The 17272-nt window shown below is 38.9% G+C and overlaps 1 protein-coding gene and 1 non-coding gene across 3 annotated transcripts in view; both read right to left on the bottom strand.

Annotated features, from left to right (window-relative positions):
* Window positions 1-17272, bottom strand: part of CDON (cell adhesion associated, oncogene regulated) — a 98270-nt gene that overhangs the window by 54969 nt on the left and 26029 nt on the right. For both annotated transcript variants that reach the window (XM_061167005.1, XM_061167013.1), the window contains 6 exons: window positions 12193-12329; window positions 9997-10269; window positions 8287-8433; window positions 7130-7273; window positions 5975-6262; window positions 3925-4194 (listed from right to left, as the gene is read on the bottom strand). In XM_061167005.1, coding sequence (XP_061022988.1) covers window positions 3925-4194; window positions 5975-6262; window positions 7130-7273; window positions 8287-8433; window positions 9997-10269; window positions 12193-12268 — 1198 coding nt within the window. In that variant the 5' untranslated portion in view covers window positions 12269-12329. The remainder of the gene's footprint in view (window positions 1-3924; window positions 4195-5974; window positions 6263-7129; window positions 7274-8286; window positions 8434-9996; window positions 10270-12192; window positions 12330-17272) is intronic.
* On the bottom strand, window positions 3300-3404 carry LOC133040979 (small nucleolar RNA U13). Its single transcript, XR_009689088.1, has one exon. It is a non-coding gene; the product is annotated as a small nucleolar RNA U13 (small nucleolar RNA).

The raw sequence follows: 17272 nt of genomic DNA, 5'->3' as shown, positions 1-17272 counted from the left end.
GTATCTTTTAATAATAAGGATGCTTTAATTTTAACGTGGTCACACCAATCTTTTCTTAAAAATTAGCCTAAAATTTCTTGTCAAAAAGTTTTACCTAGCTCATATATTCTTCTATATTTTCTTGTAAAACTTCACCATTTTGCCTTTCATATATAGGTCTTTAGCCCACTGTAAGTTAGTCTGTGCGTTAGAGATTTAATTTCCTTTTCTCCATTTGTTATCCCACATGGAACCCTGAAATGGATATCCTTCCCTTGGTGATCTGCAGTGCCACCTAGGTCAAATCCTTACATGCATATCCTTCATGACCTACTTGTCTTTTCCTGCACCAATAATACATCACTGTCTTTTTTTAAAAAAATGATTTTATTTGTTTACTTATTTTTGGCTGGGCTGGATCTTCACTGCTGCTCAGGCTTTTCTCTAGTTGCCAGGAGTAGGGACGACTCTCTAGTTGTGGCCTGCAGGCTTCTCACTGTGGTGGTGTCTCTTATTGCAAAGCCCCGGCTCTAGGGTGCACGGGCTTCAGTAGTTAAGGCTCCCAGGCTCTAAAGCACAGGCTCAATAGTGGTGGCACATGGGTTGAGCTGCTCCACGGCATGTGGAATCTTTCCAGATCAGGGATCAAACTGCAGTCTCCTGCATGGGCAGGGGGGTTCTTCACCACTGAGCCACCAGAGAAGCCCTATAGCATATCTTAATTACTATAAATTTTTGTGTATGTTCTAAAATCTGGTAAAGCAAGGCCCCCCATATTCTTGTTCTTCTTTTAGAGTGTCTTAGCTATTGTTGGGCTTTTGATCATCCATATGATTTAGAATTAGTTTGTCTAGGTCCTCAAACTAGTGATAGGATTTAGTTGGAATTGCGCGAATCTACAGAAAGCTTTTGGAAAGACCTGAGAAGTATGTTAATACTGAATTTTGGTATCCATGAACTGTTATATATTTCTATGTACTTGGAACTTTTTAATGTTTCTAATATAAAAAGGTGACTTTAAAATGACATTTTCTGTTGCTGGTCGTAATGGTTAGTTTTATGTGTCAACTTGACTGGGTTAAAGGATGCCCAGATAACTGGGTGTGTCTGTGAGGGGTGTTTCCAGAAGAAATTTGCACCTGAATTGGTAAACTGAGGATAGCAGATGGCCCTCCCCAGTGTGGGTGGCACCATCCAATCAGATGAGGACTTCAGTAGAACAAAAATGCAGAAGAACGAATTCTCTCTATGAGCCTAGTCATCCTTCTCCTGCCCTAAGGACCCTGGACATCAGTGCTCCTGGACCTCTGGCTATGGGGCTTAGGTTGAGACTTACCATCACTTCTCCCACAATTGAACTGCTTCATCAGCTTACCTCCTTCTCCAGTTTGCAGACGACAGACTTGACCACCTTAACCATGTCAGCCAGTTTCTACAATAAATCTCCTCTGATGTGTATCTTATATATCCTATTGTGTTTTGTTTCTCTAGAGAAACTTGCTAACACACTGGTACATAGAAAGGCAACTGATTCCTGTTTATTGGTCTTCATCAGCCACCTTGCTAAAGCTTTTATTATTTCTAATAATTTGTCAACAAACTATAGAGGATTCTCTCTCATGACAACCATAGGAGCTGTGAATTAATAACATTAATAACAGCTTAAAGAAAAGAGTTTAAAGAGAAAGAGAACAGCTTAAAGAGAAAGAGTTTCTTTCTCTCTTATCTTTATTGCTGTTCGGTCACTAAATCCTGTCCAACTCTTTATGACTCCATGGACTGCAGCATGCCAGGCTTCCATGTTCTTCACTGTCTCCAGGAGTCTGCTCAAATTCATGTCCATGGAGTGAGTGATGCCATCCAACCATCTCTTCCTCTGTTGCCCTCTTCTCCTCCTGCCTTTTAATATCCTAATATCTTTATTTCTTTTTCTTATCATTTTGTGCTGGTTAGAATCTGCACTATGATGAAAACTAAAAGACATTTTAAAGGGAATGCTTTAAGGTTTTGCCATTAAAAGTAATGTTTTCTGTAAGTTTTTTTTATTGGATATTCTTTATCATTAAGAAAGTTCCCTCCTGTTTCTATTTTTCCAAGAGTGTCTAACATGAATATTGAATTATATCAAATGGTTTTTCTGCTTCTATTGAGATCATCATAGTATTCTTCTCCTTTATTCATTAAATTGGATGAACAACACTTTAAATTTTCTGACTGATTACTGGGCTAACTCCTCGGTTAAACTTTATCCCTACTGATCCTATCTATTTTATCTTAATTTTCTATTTAACTGATTTCCATATCTTTATTATCTCCTTTCTTCTGTTCTCTTTAAATCTATTCTGTTATTTTACTTAGCCCACTAATTTTTAGTTTTACTAGCTTTTTTTTAATAAGCATTTAAGGGTATAAATCCTTTTATATTCTGCTCTCCTATATCCCACACAATTTGATTTTGACATTTTGACATTATTTTAAATTTCCAATACAACTTTTTCACCCAGCCATTGAGAACTATAATTCTAAATTTCCAAATACATGCCATTTAAAAATTCTTTATTATTAACATCTGAAGTAATTCATTGAAGTAGCAAGTTCAGAGTCTAAAGTAACTGCAACAAGTTCAGAGAGTTGGTCTCTGTCATACTGTTTCTTTGAAATATTTATAACTCTCAGCAAAAGCTTAATTTCCATAATATATAAAGAATTCCTATAAATAATAAAAAAGACGAATAACCTAATATAAAACGGACAAAAGACAATGAGCAGTCAGTACACAGGAAAGCAAATTCAACGGCTCAGAAACACATGATGAGATGCTCAGCATCACTCATATAATAAAAAATACAGGGATCAAAAGGTAGTTTTGAAAAACCTGTCAGATTGGCAAACACTAAACAGAATTCTGACTACCTACTGCCTTGGTGAGGATATAAGCAAACATTGCTGGTAGGAGTGTAAAATGATAACAAGAGAGAGAGCAAGGTATCTGTCAAAATTACCAAGGCATATATGCTTTTATTTAGCAAGTTTATTTCTAAGGATTTACTTTAAAGACGTTCACATGTGTGCAAAATAATCTATGTAGAGGGACATTCATCATAGACTCCTTGTAATAGCAAAGGATTAGAAACAGTCATCCGTGAGGTATCAGTCAGACCTTCACAGCTATACAACAGAAGACTAAGCAGCCATTTTTTAAAAGAAATGAAAATATTCTTTAATGTACCATATGCAAAGATGGCCAGGATATATGTTAAGTGAAAAAAATCAAGGTAATTTTTAAGGTAAAATCCAAGGAATTTTTTTTTTTTTCTTCACGTCAGACAGGTAATGTGCCGATGTCGTAACAAGGTTTGGAGGGAGGCACATATCACACAGCAGCGTGAACACCCGATCATCATGCTCATGAACTACAAAAGGATCCCAAGGAAATTTTTAAAGGAGAAATTCAAGGTAATTTATATGAATGCCAGCATCATTTGTGTAAAAAAAACTGATATTGCCATTAAATGCACACAAACTCACATGTTACATGTAATTAACCATATACATGCACACAAAATAGTCAAGAAAATTATAAAACTTGTTAGTTCTAAGAGATATCTGACTGGCTAGGGAACATGAGTGAGATTTTTACCACACACTTTTTAAAATTATACCTTAAAAAGGTATAATTGCTTTAAAAAAGCAACTGCTTTAAAAAAGCAATGATGTATCTGTTAAAAAATATTAAAAAAAAATTTTTTTTATGAGCCTGATTATATAAGGTTGCTTCTTCATGGAAATGTCTACCAGCAAGTAGAAAGGAACATGGAAAATGAACACAGTTCTGTTATGGTGATAGGATTACTTCCTTTTTGTAAAGATGATTTAATTTTTAATCAAAACAAAATCCCATCTATAAAGTGAAATTTCCTAGGATAACATGACCTAAAAGCCTACCTTTTTCAATTTCAAGTCTCCCAGTAGACTGTGTAAATCCAATCCCATTATCTGCTACACACTGATACAGCCCGGAATCTTCCATGGTAACACCACTGATTTTCAATCCATTTCCCACAGTTAGATGTCGTGGGGAAGAGCGAATGGGCTGGGCATTGTGAAACCAGGTACGGTTGGGCGCTGGGTTCCCATGAACTTCACACGTGAATTGTACTGTCGCACCTAGAGACACTGTCTGATGCTGCAGTCCTTTAGAAATTGAAGCACGTTCTAAAAATAAAACATATTATAACTTATAAGGACCTACTGTATACCACAGGGACCTCTACTCAATCCTCTGTAATGACCTATATGGGAAAAGAATCTCAAAAAGAGTGGAGATACGTACATGTATAACGCATTCACTTTGCTATACACCTGAAACCATCACAACATTGTAAATCAACTGATACGCCAATAAAAATTAATAAAAAATAAAAATATAAAGTTAGCCCTCACACAAGTCATTAAAACTCTACCAATAACTAGTTGAAACCAATATGTATTGTTTCCTCATATTCTCTCATCAACAAAAAATTAGAAATGTATTGACTTTCCTCCAATAGGATAAACCATATGTTACTAATATGTTGCAGTCCCTTTTTATGTGACAGATCTCTCCACCCAATTAACCACCCCCCAAGCCAACATATGTGCACACACACACATACACATATGCAGGGTTTCAGATGATCTGTTTTGAAATAATAATTTCCTTGGATTTTATACTATACAAGAGCCAAAATAGAAGAATGCTTATTTGGAAATTAAATTTTTTTTTTTTCCTGGTGAATTCTGCTTTGAGGTTAGGTGTATTCTGGGCAAAAGAATCTTCTTTTAGTAGCCATCAGGCCACTTTTTACTTGGACAAAGTAAATCATGTATTGGCATTTGTAACATATGTTAACATATGTTAACATATATTAAATGATTGTGTATATTAATCTAGTCCTAATTATCATTAAATTTTAAAGCCTGCTTGCCATACACATACACTAATGCCAGTGTAACCTGCGACGGGCCACTGTTGCACATAAACAGGTACAGAAGGTTGACAAAAACTGTATTTAGTATGAAACATTTTTTCTGGTTTTCATGAAAATTTGTTTTGATAAAACATTTTTGCTGCCACACACGACAGTGAGATAGGTAGCTGGAAGAAAGGAACGACATGGAAATAAATAGTACACATAGAATGTGAGTGAAAATAACACAAATTTTATGAGTCAGCAGTAGTGAAACCATTTCAAAAGGGAAAATAAAATGAAACCCACTACCTTTATGAGATGACATTTTCTAGTTAGTACTCTGTCTTATTGGGCTTCCCGGTGGCTCAATAGTAGAGAATCCGCCTGCCAGTGCAGGAGATGTGGGAGACGCCACTTCGACCCCTGGGTGGAGTTCGACCTCCTGGAGGAGGAAATGGCATCCCATTCCGGTATTCTTGCTTGGGCAATCCCATGGACAGAGGAGCCTGGTGGGCTACAGTCCGTGGGGTCGAAAGAGTCAGATACAACTGACAATGCCCTCTGTCTTAGTTACTGTTACTGGACACCACACACTGATACAGCCCAGAATCTTCATCCTGTTGGACTCCAGTCTCTTTCCTCCATGTCACTGAGAAGGAAGAACCAGCTCCGCTTTGTGTAACCAGGGTAGGGGTGAGGTTGCAAGAACATCCCAGGTAAAAGGCTCTGTGCTACACAGAAATACTGCCCAACTCAGCAGTCTTCTCTTTTCCCTGGCTGTACCACACAGTATGTGGTGGGATCTTAGTTCCCTAACCAGAGATTGAACCCCACCTCCTGCATTGAGAACGCCAAGTCTTAAACCACGGGACCCCTGTGGAAGTCCCAGCAGGGCTTTAGAGAAATGAAGCTGGCTCCCGGGGTAACTATTTCTAGATAGTCTCTATTCCATTTACAGTTCACAAACAGATCTTCCATTCAAACATCAGTTAGATCGGAAAAATAGCCTGACTTGAAAAAACACTTAACAAGTAACGTCTTACCAAGTACATTCACCACGTAAGTCACGTGTTTGGCATCTCCAGACTTGTTCCCCACCACACAAGAGTAGTTGCCGGAGTCCGCTGGGTCAATGCTGTCTGTGGCAAGATGCGTATACAGCCTTCTCCAAGTGCTTCCCACCATCGCATCCTGACCATCCTTCAACCAGTGCACATGAGAAGCTGGGACCCCACTCACCACACACTCCAGGGTCACAGGGCTACGAGAAAGAACGGCTAATGCCTGTGAGAAGGTGGGGTGAAGAATGTGAAAGTCATCTGAAGAAGGACCTGGAGAAAGAAGGCGAAGCAAAAATATCGTTATCATTAAGTATTCACTTCCACTTTCTTCCTTAGCAAAGCTGTGAGCATCTTCATCTTCCCATTTACTCTTTTTTACACTACAAGGTCCTATTTGGTAACGAAGCCATTTTCAGTTGAGAACTGACTTTAAAAGACTTGGGCATCCTTTAGGGCTACTTCTGAATTAATAGTTTTGAAAAGTCAAATTCACACCAAGCACATGGACAACTCCTTCACTGCGCTTTGACTACTGATCCAATCACAGCTTGACCACACTAAACTAAAAATCAGATATGAACTACTATATCTCAAAGAGAAGTGAGAAATATTTCTGCATAATTCACAGTCAGCCACCAATTTGATTATCACTGATATAGAGTGATATTTGCTCTCCAATTTCTGTTTTTTTTTTTCTTTTTAAAGATTGTTTTTGCCATGGACCATTTTTAAAGTCTTTATTGAATTTGTTACAATAAATTTCTGTTGTTTGTGGCCTGGTTTTTGATTCTGAGACACATGGGATCTTAGCCCCCCGACCTGCATTGGATGGCAAGGTCTTAACCGCTGGACCACCAGGGAAGTCTCTCTAATTTCTTTTTCTCTGAGCAAAAGGCAGAGTTCTCCACATGAATTCTACTCTGTCAATTCGACCAAAATTCTCTCCTGGAAAGCCATTATATTTGTATTAATAAAACATGTACAGAATTATGCTATTTAGGCATGTAATTTTTTATAAGACTTTCTCATGATAAACAAACAGGATGTGAAAGAAAAATGAACTCCCATTTCCCAACTCTTCACGTGGAATGCTTCCAAGGACTCTCCCCAGTGACCATGATTCCCCCAAATACTTACGACTCACAAGGAGCTTTTGGCCAATGGGTTCAACTTTTAACTCATGTGTGACAGGATTAAAAGCTGCACATTTGTAAGATCCTTTGTCCTCTAAGGATACATTCAAAATCTGAAGATTTCCTGATGGAAGGATTAGATAATTCTCTGAGGAAGGAAGGGAATGCAGTTAGGCTTCTCTCTTTAAGAAGGACACCAGTTAAAACTCACAAAGGTTGATAGTTACACTTTAAATGTAGACATGACACAAGCAGCTGATAAGTAATTAGGGAAAAAACATTAAATGAAGGAAAAGGAAAGCCAAGACAGGGAAAAAAAGTCAACAGCACTTGAGTAACAAAATCAGGCCCATGACTACAGACCACTCACTGAGAAAACCAAAAGCACAAGAAACATATTTGGACAAAGACACAGTGACCACAGTTATCACCTGGGGCAAACCTCTGCCTACAGCACTGACCACCCAGTATTCAATCATGTCTTCATTCCTTTCTTCTCAACAGTATGCACTGACAGTCTACTTTCTGCCAACAGCCTGGGCCCAAGCAATACAACAATGAAGCAAGCAGATAGAGCAAACCCTGCACTCACACGGCCAGCATTCCAGTGCAGGGACGGGGTAGCCAAGACAGAGGCAAATAAAGAGCAAGCAACCACTGATATAATACAGTGCTACAGAAAAGATGAAGCTGAATCAGGGGGACAGAGAAAACACGGCATATCATTTTAGATAGAGCCATGAGAGCGACCTTGAAGGAAATATCTGAGTAAATTCCTGAACAGGTTGAAGGAGTGAGCCTGAGAGGTGCGGGGTTGTAATTATTTCCTTTTTAATTTTTACTTTTTGGCTGCACCCCTGAGCATACAGGATCTAACTTCTCTGACCAGGGACTGAACCCTCGCCCCCTGCGTTGGAAGCCCAGTCTTAACCCCTGGACCACCCGGGAATTTCCTATAATCATTCCTATCCTGTACTCTATATTGTGTTCTATCTTAAACTATAACCATTTGTTCTAGTCTCTTCCACTTGACTCTCAAGAGGAGAGACAATGTGTCTCAAGCATTTTTGTGTCCACAGCCCCCAACACACAGAGCTTAAAGGAAGCTGGTGAATGACATTTGTTCCATGGGTGTCACTGGCTTTTCATTAGAGTTCTCACCTGTGGACTGCTTCAGCCACTTTCCCCGGATCTTATAGCGCACTTCAGCTTTGGGGTTACTATCTGGTACCTTGCAGCCAATGAAACCGGTACTCTTTTCTTCTGCCGTAATAACATGTTTTGTGGATGCACCAAAATCACCAAGAACTAAAATAGATAAGTAAATAAGTAGACAGATCAATAAATAAATGCAAACTTGAACTCTCTTCCCCAAAGGAAAGTTTAAAACCAGAGACAATATTGGCACCACAGCTGTTTGTGGCAGCTAATCCCAGTTTCCGGAGTAGCAGAATCTCTTTATCTCAGTAAGCAGTTGGGATAGAGGTGCACGGTTGAGGGCTGGGGCTTAGTCATGGCACCTTTTTTGAGAAGTCAATGCTTCCGGGAGACTACAAGACAAGCAAACTATTCCTGAAACATTAGGGAGAACTATGAAGCATAACCGTTTCCCATTCTGTCAAGATGAATCCTTTTCAATCCAGTCTCTCATCACAGCTCACTTTCCCTATGCATCTTTATTCTGTTTGTAGCCACTCACATGGCAATAAAATGGTTTATAAGAATGAACCTAGGACATAGGGAAAAACAAAAAACAGTGTATCATTTGAATTTCCAGGGAGAGAATCAAGTCTCCTGCATTGCAGGCAGATTCTTTACTGTCTGAGCCACCGGGGAAGCCCCAAATATACTATTAGTCCTTTTTTTTTTTTTTAAACTTGTGTGTGTGGGGGTGGGGGTGGGGGTGGAGTGGCAATTTTAGTTCCCCAGACCCGGGATGGAACTCAGGCCCCTTGCAGTGGAAGCACTGAGTCTTAACCACTGCCAAGGACGTGCCCTAACTAGGTTTCAATTTCTCCCAGTTTAAGTTTACTACAGATGGAGCCAGCATGGAAGTGCTCTTTATTATGGCCAATGGTGAAAGCCTCTGCAGCCTGCCCCTAGGAATTCAGCCCTCCGGAGTGTGACTTGGAGCTGTCCATGGGTCACAGCTCTATAAAAACATTTACCCTTCTCAGTTATGACAAACTCACTACTCCTGGGGAATCCAGATTTGTTCTGTAAATAGGGGTGCCCTCACAAAGACGTTTTCCATTACTGGAAGCCATCACCATTTGAAAGGCAGATGGCTCGAACTTACTAAGAAAACCACACAGTCTAGATTTTCCGTAAGTTCAATACTCAACATTCCTTTCTTTGCCGTTATTTTACCCCCTCTGCACTTGTTTAACCTGGTTTCAATTAAATAAACTAAAATCACTCTGTAATCAAAATAAATAAAACAATTAGATTTGAGAAAAAGATAAAGGACTGCATGAAATAACTGCGTCAAAGCAGACAACAGCTGTTGTTGCTGATATTAAGAACTTTAAAATACAAGGAAATTCAGTTTCATGTTAGAAAATTGTCCTAGTTAGGACAATTTAATTTTCACATAATAATTTTATGTGATAAATAAATAAATGTGAAAATAAATAATATTTTCACAAAATAATTTTCACATCCCTTATTACAATGGGAGACACCAAGCTAGGCTCACAGAGGTTCAAGTATCATTCCCCTGGGGTTAAACACAACAAATGTCAAGGCTGGGATGAGAACTCATATGTGTCTTACTCCAAAGCCCATGCTCCTTCCATGACTCAAACAATGCAGGTGCCAAGAGTAATTTCAGGAAAAAGCACCTATCACAGGGACAACAATTAAACTCACCTGCAGTGGATATGGTTGCAGGACCACTCAGGATGGCACCGATGCTGCTGTTGGCAACGCACTGGTAATAACCCGCAAGTGAGGGGTTAAGAGAAAGGATAGTCAACGTGCCCTGATGAACCTTAATCTGCTCCACGTTTCTGTCCAACCTTTTTCCATTATGCAACCATGAGATGCGAGCGGTCACAGGTTTAGCAGAGCAATGCAGTGCTACAGGTCCACCAGGTTTCTGGACAGCAGACAATGGCTCAGAAACAAAATAAGGTGGCAAGTCTGCAAGGGAACGCTCCCCGTGTACAAAGGGGTGGAGGTGGGGGAGGGAATGGGAGAGGAGGGGAGAGAGAAAGAAGAGCACGTTTAATACACTTACTGGCAATCCCTTTATAACAAAAGGCAATCCCTTACCGCATCTATATGTTATGGTCCTTAAGAGCTTGTGTAAGTTCTAGGAGCAGCTTTACATTTGAAAAGAAACAAGGCGATGTCCTGATATAGAACATAACAATTAGAACAGTACAGATAATCCTTCTGATCTAAATAAACAAAATACTACTTCTGTAAATGAGAAATGGTAAGCTGCTCTTTGAAAGAAGTAGTTTTTAAAAACTGGAAATTAGGCATCTGAAAAAGAGAAGATGACTTTCAAAATAAAGAGAATTCTCTTCCATATTACCAACAGGATTTGACTTTAAGAGCAAATTATTTTATCAATAAAGATTATGGTACTTCTTGATTTGGCTTCCCTGGTGGCTCAATGGTAAAGAACCTGACTGCCGATGCAGGGGGCAGGGGTTTGATCCCTGGGTGGGAAAGATCTCCTGGAGAAGGAAAAGGCAATCCATTCCAATATTCTTGCTTGGGAAATCTCATGGACAGAGAAGCCTGGTAGGCTATAGTCCATGGAGTTGCAAAAGAGTCGGACACAACTTAGCGACTAAACAATAACAACAACTCCTTAACTACTTCTCTTTAATATAAATCATGTTCAACTTTTAAGAAAGCAGAAGTAGAGGGAGGTGGGAGGGGGGATCGGGATGGGGAATACGTGTAAATCTATGGCTGATTCATATCAATGTATGACAAAACCCACTGAAATGCTGTGAAGTAATTAGCCTCCAACTAATTAAAAAGAAAAGAAAAAAAAAAAAAAAGAAAGCAGAAGTAGAAAGTTAGGAAGCCACACTGAAATACAAAACCTATCCTTTCTGGGATGTAAGGATAAATGGGGTATCAATCTGAACATTTTTATTTGGTTTTTGGAATAGTTTCATTTGTTATGTCTATTCTTCCAGGAATTTGGGAGAGAGAGGTTCTTGCACTCAAGTATCAAAACAGATCCCTCTCCTCCACCCATAAAAGAGGATGGGGGAGGAATCCTGTTAATCTGGTATAATGAAATACTTAAAAGAAAAAACACAATAAATTGTTGAATCTATTTTTATAGGGTATTTTACCAGAAATAAAGATTAAGCGAAATGCCTCAGCTGAATCTGAGGTTGCTATTTAGCCCAACAAAAAACAGAAATAAAACCACTAAATCAATTTTCCCTTACTAAATCAAACACAGTTATATAGTATTTTTAACAAAGATAATAAATAGATATTAATAAACATCACTGTATTTGTATATACTTCTATATAAATCTTCACATAAATCTAAAATAAAAAGAAATGCATATGGGCCATGTATCAGCCTTGGGCTTATATATACATTTAATAATAAACACATTTAAGCTTTTCAGTAATGCAAAGAGATAATAAATTAGGCAAGGTCATGAGACCTGGGATTCAAACCAAGTTCTCTCATTCCAAGTTGAGTATTCTTACATACTGATTCTAAAACTACTCCTTGGCGGTATATAGTCAGCACTTTATTCCTATTATAATTTCCAAATTCAGAAATCTGTAACATATCCTCATTGGAAAAAAAGCACGATCAGAAAATATTTATTTTCAAGGCAACAAAAGGAATAAATTACAAGGACAATGATGGGAAGGACTGTGAGTGCCTAGAAGCACTACTAAGAAATCCTTGAATTGTTTAATTAAAGTTTTTAAAATCGTTCCGCTGGTCAAACAAATCTTAGAAACGTCTTTAGAAACCATTACTATTGGCAAAGCATTAAAGTTGAAGCTTTTCATAGGGTTAAGATGAGAGCAAGCTTCAGCCCAAAAGTTCCCATTCTCTCTTCTTACCTGGACTCACAGAAGCGCAGGGCATCAGGAGAGTCATGAACAGCAGCGTCTGTAAGGGTCTAGAATCTGGATGCATAGCGCCAGATTACAGACGCGGGCAGGGCAGACTTCCAGGGCAAAACCCAGGCTTTGGCTCACTAAGAGACATAGGGGAAAAAAAAAAAAAGAAGAAGGAAATTCTAAAGTACAAGAACAGTTGAAATCTATTCTCTGAAGAGCCAAAGTCCTGCACGTGGTAGCTGCCGTCAATTTCGCAAGCTTTATATAGACTGCATCAAATACAAGGCATTTAATGAACCACATCTTCCCCGTTCACAAAATAATCTGCAGACATTAAAGTTAGAAGCTCCGCTCATTCTTCCAAGATACTAAGACACTTATTTTATACGGACCCAATCATTCCAAATGAATCCATTACGGCCTTTCGCCCATTTCTGTTTGTACAACTCACAACCACCTAAAACTCAACCAAAACGCATTCCTTCTCTACATTCCTTAAGATACAAACAATAACAAAAACAACAAAATTATAACTAACGTTTATACAGTGTTTAGTACGGGCCAGACACCATCTCGGTGCTTTTCATATATTAACTGAACCTTTGCAACAACACTATGAGCTAGGTAGGTACTCCTGGTTTTCTTCCCTTTTTTCAGATGGGGACTCATGGATCGCACAGAGAAAGCCAAGGGCAGACTTGGGTGGGGACTGAGCCTTCTGCAGAACATGCGAAGACCACTGTGGTGAGAGTGGGATGAGCCAGAAAAAGAGCAGAGAGAAAAGCCAGGCTAGATCCCACCCAGTTTCAAAAGCCATGGTGAAGATGTTGGCATTTATTCTCAAGGCAACGGCAGGCCCTTGGAGGACTCAGAGAAGGGAGTAATGGGGTCTCATTATGCTTTAAGAGGACTGGCTGGAGGACAGACGAGACTGAAGTGGGGCTGGAACGGAGGAGTGTGAACAAGCTGGTGGAAGCACTGCGTTAGTGGCTGCCTGTCTTGTATTTGATGCACTCTATATAAAGCTTGCAAAATGGTGGGCAGCCACTGAATCCAGTGATTCACAGGATTAAGATGAAGAAAAGCTTCAGCCCCTCAAACTGCCATTCTCTCTTCTTACCTGGCCTCACAGAAGAGCAGAGTTGGGAGAGTAACATACAGCAGTGTCTCCAAGAGTTCAGAATTTGGATCTGAATAATTGAATTTTCAATGGACCAAGCTGCTTCATTCAAAGAGCTGTTACCTTTTCTCATTTATAGAATTAGTATTTTGTCTCATTTATGTCACAAGGATTCTCTCATCTATACTGCCCTGTTAAGCTCTGTATCAGGACATTGCCTTATTTCTTTTAAAATATAAGACTGTTTCTAGAACTTTTACAAGCTCCAAGGACCAAAACATATAGATGTAATAAGGGACTGCCTTTCATTGGTCTATAGGGTGCATCAGATACAACAGAGGCAGTCGCTGAATCACTAGATTCAAAGCAGACTCTAAAGGCAAACCAACAGAATCTGTTGAAGGCTTGGGTAGAGAAGGCGAGATAAAGAGATGTCAAGGATAACTCTTAGCTTTTGATGTAACAGAATAAAGTTCTGTTTGCTGAAATGGGGAGGACTAGAGAAGGGAAAACAGCTGAAGAAGAGGCTGCTCAATAGCTATGCTTTGGCCATCTGGATCTTCGCGACCCAGGGATCAGACCTGGGTTTCCTACATTGCTGGCAGATTCTTTCACCGTCTGAGCCACCAGGGAAGCCCATTGCTATAAATGGCAGCAGAAAAATCGAACTGCTAAGGATGGATGGTTGACAGCCACAGAAATATTGGGTTTTGTGGGGTCTTTTTTTAATACAGAAATCCTATAACACATTAACAAAGCTAAAAAAGAAGTTTCACATAACCCAGCACTGGTAAAGATGTGGGTAAAAATCACTATAATATCTCATTGGTGGAAATAAAATCGGTAAACTCCTTTCAAAAGGAAAATTATTCATTCATTCAGCAAGTATTTATTGAATTTTTTTTACAGTTTTTTCATTTTAATTTATTTTTTAATTGAAGGATAATTGCTTTATAGAATTTTGTTGTTTTCTGTCAAACCTCAACATGAATCAGCCATAGGTGTATATATATATATATCCCCTCCCTTTTGAACCTCCCTTTGAATGTTTACTATATGCTGGGTACTATTCTAGGAACTGGGGTTACAGCACCTTAAATACATGTATAAGTAAAAAATAAGGGACAAAAAAATGTATACGTTACATTCTGTGTGAGAGATGAACAATATAAACCAGACAAATAAATTAGGAATATGGGCCATACCATTCTCCAGATATGCTTTATTCCTTCTCCTCTGTGCTAACTCTATACCTTGGTCACTGCCTACCAGTGCACTCACTACTCTGTTCTGCAATTTATCTGGTTACATAACCGTGTCCTCTTTATTTATTTATTTTTTTTCCATGTCCTCTTTAAAGGCAAGAATGATGTCATATTGAACTTTGCAAATTCTAATGCCTAGCAGAAAAGAGGCACTTGATGTTTCTGAAAATGAAAGGAATACCTTCATAGAATGTAATTCCCAGAAGTACCTTAACAAAGTAGTATTTAATGAGAACTGTTATCTCAACGGAATTCTGTGTGACCTAGCTATATTTTTATTCCTTCACTCACTTACTCATTCATAGATATGATTTCAAAAATCAGCAAACATACAGTAAGTACCTACTGTATACCAAGTATAATTGCTAGGCTAGAGATCCAAAGAGTGGTTATTTTGATGACAAATTCGACTCCCCATATTCCTGCTTGGCCAGGAATACAGAATTTGTGACTACAGAACACAACAAAATGTAAGGCCAGAGCTACACTAATGACCTTTCAGTAGTGAGAATTCTACATGTATACTTATTTATGAAAAGAAAGGTGAACTCTAACCATTGATAAAACTGGGTATAGTAACCCAAGGCAAGGAATTTTAAGAATGTCTTTGAATACATCAAGTACTTCTCAGGATATGCTTGCTTCTTCTCTACACCACAGACTCCAAAATCTCCAAGTTGCAAATTCAAGTTCATCTACTATCAGTTCAAGGACTTCCTTTTACCTGTTTCCTTGATGAGCTCTTTTAAAAGTGGGAGAAAATACTACAGTACCACTCACTGGCAGAAAGGGCCAGCTGTGTGAAGGCCTTTTTTTGGTTTATTTGAATTCTCCCCTGTTTCAAGGGCAGGAACTGACATACCGCTGCTGGGCAGTCAAGGCAAAGTAAACATTCAAACAACTTGTTAACAGCATACACTTTCCTGAGACGATGAGGACAAGGAGGAGGGTTTCTTCCTCTTGCCAAATCTTTCCTCAACTATTTATTTATTGAAAAGCAGTGAAACAAATTCCAGAGTCAACTTGAACCCCAGCATGGGATCTGGTGAGTTACTTTACAGCTGTCCTTTAGAACGTCACAGCTCGTTATTGCTACCTAAACACTATGGCACAGGGATACGTGCCCGTGTTTCTATGAGGCTAACACTCTGTCAGTTAATTCGGGTGGCTGGAGAGGAATTACAACCCTAACAGTTACTGACTAAATATTTGTTGACTTGGTTTATATTTATCCCTGGCAGGCCTGCTCAGCTTGTTGAGAACTGTGATATTCAGAATAAGGACCTGGATTCCATTGCCCTACTCATCAGGTAGCCTGAAATTATACTCAACAGCCACCAAGGGCAACCTAGGTCCAACCCCACAAACAAACATCCCTAATCACAGGAAGAGTAACAGACAGCCCAAGTGCTGCTCCTTGAGTCCTGACCTAAAGATTAGCTAGTACCTCCCGAGTTTCAGGGCTTTCTCTAAGCCCTTCCCGCATGCCTACAGAGAAGGCAATTTGTCTTCCATTACAAACTGTACTTTAAAGCCATCCCAGGCTGAGGAGAATTTCTGTCGGCAAGGGGAAACTAAAGGTATGCTTCATCTCAGAATAAGAAAGGAAATAGTTCCCTAACATTTATTTAACTTATTGTTCAGGCTGTGAACTTGCTGCTTTTATAACCCCTTTTCAACACGCTGCCAGAATAATCCTTTGGGAAAAGTCTTTCCTGAATTTCTAGATTTGACTCCTCTGTTTCTGAAGGAACACCTCTGCTTTCCTAAGGATGATCAAAGCAGCCTCTCTGCATTATCCCCTCCCCAGACTCCTGTATCAGATGTTCTTAGAGTTTTCTTTGAGGCTTAGGGAATAACTGTGATTAATTTGTGAACAAAAAATTCAGCTTTGGGATCAGTATTGTTCTTCAAAACAGAACATTCTTAGTTTTCTTTTTTAAAGGCATCTTCTTCATAAAATAGTAATTTCCTTCCTTAAAAAAAAATTCTTATTTTCAAACTATTTCAAAGCATCCTATTTCTCAACTGTGGAGGGAAAAAAATGACATTTTGGCAATAACTAAACAAAAGAAAAAATACTTAAAATTTTTTTTTACTAGATACTGCTTAATTCTGCACAATTTCGGTTATGGAAGTCAAAAACCTTTTTTTAAACCCATTGAACCACCTTGACCTTAATCACAAGCAACTTTAAATCTCTCCAAGTTTTCTTCATTCTGAATATCTGAGTAATTTAGCTAAACAAACAATATTTCCTACACAGACTTCTCAGAGAATCTTACTTTTTCCAAGAAATATTCATTCAATCAATTAATTCCATATGGAGGGTATTTACTTGGGGCAAGATCCTGGGAGAGGTACAAAGATGAGGAAGATACGGAAGGCGTTAATTTCTGAGCTAAAGGATACTGCAGTCTCATTTGGAAAAGAGGGATTGAATTAATTAACTCTGAAATAAAGAAAAATATAATAAGTAAATGAGAATGTAAAAAGTATTGAAAGAGGTCAAAGCAGAGGACTCCATCCTTCATTTGACAAACGTTAAGTGCCTCCCTACTCCATGTCAGGGGCTGTGCTGTCCTGGGAACTCAGCCAAGGGTGAAACAAGAGGGACAGCTGCCTTCAAGATGCTTCAAATCAGGTGAGGACAGGTGACAACTCGAGAAGCCCTTCCAATACTGACTCACCTACC

This window comes from Dama dama, chromosome 2, assembly GCF_033118175.1.
Source record: "Dama dama isolate Ldn47 chromosome 2, ASM3311817v1, whole genome shotgun sequence".
Taxonomy (NCBI): Eukaryota; Metazoa; Chordata; class Mammalia; order Artiodactyla; family Cervidae; genus Dama; species Dama dama.
The sequence above is the reverse complement of the archived record's forward strand: the minus strand, read 5'-3'. Positions and strand labels throughout refer to the sequence as shown.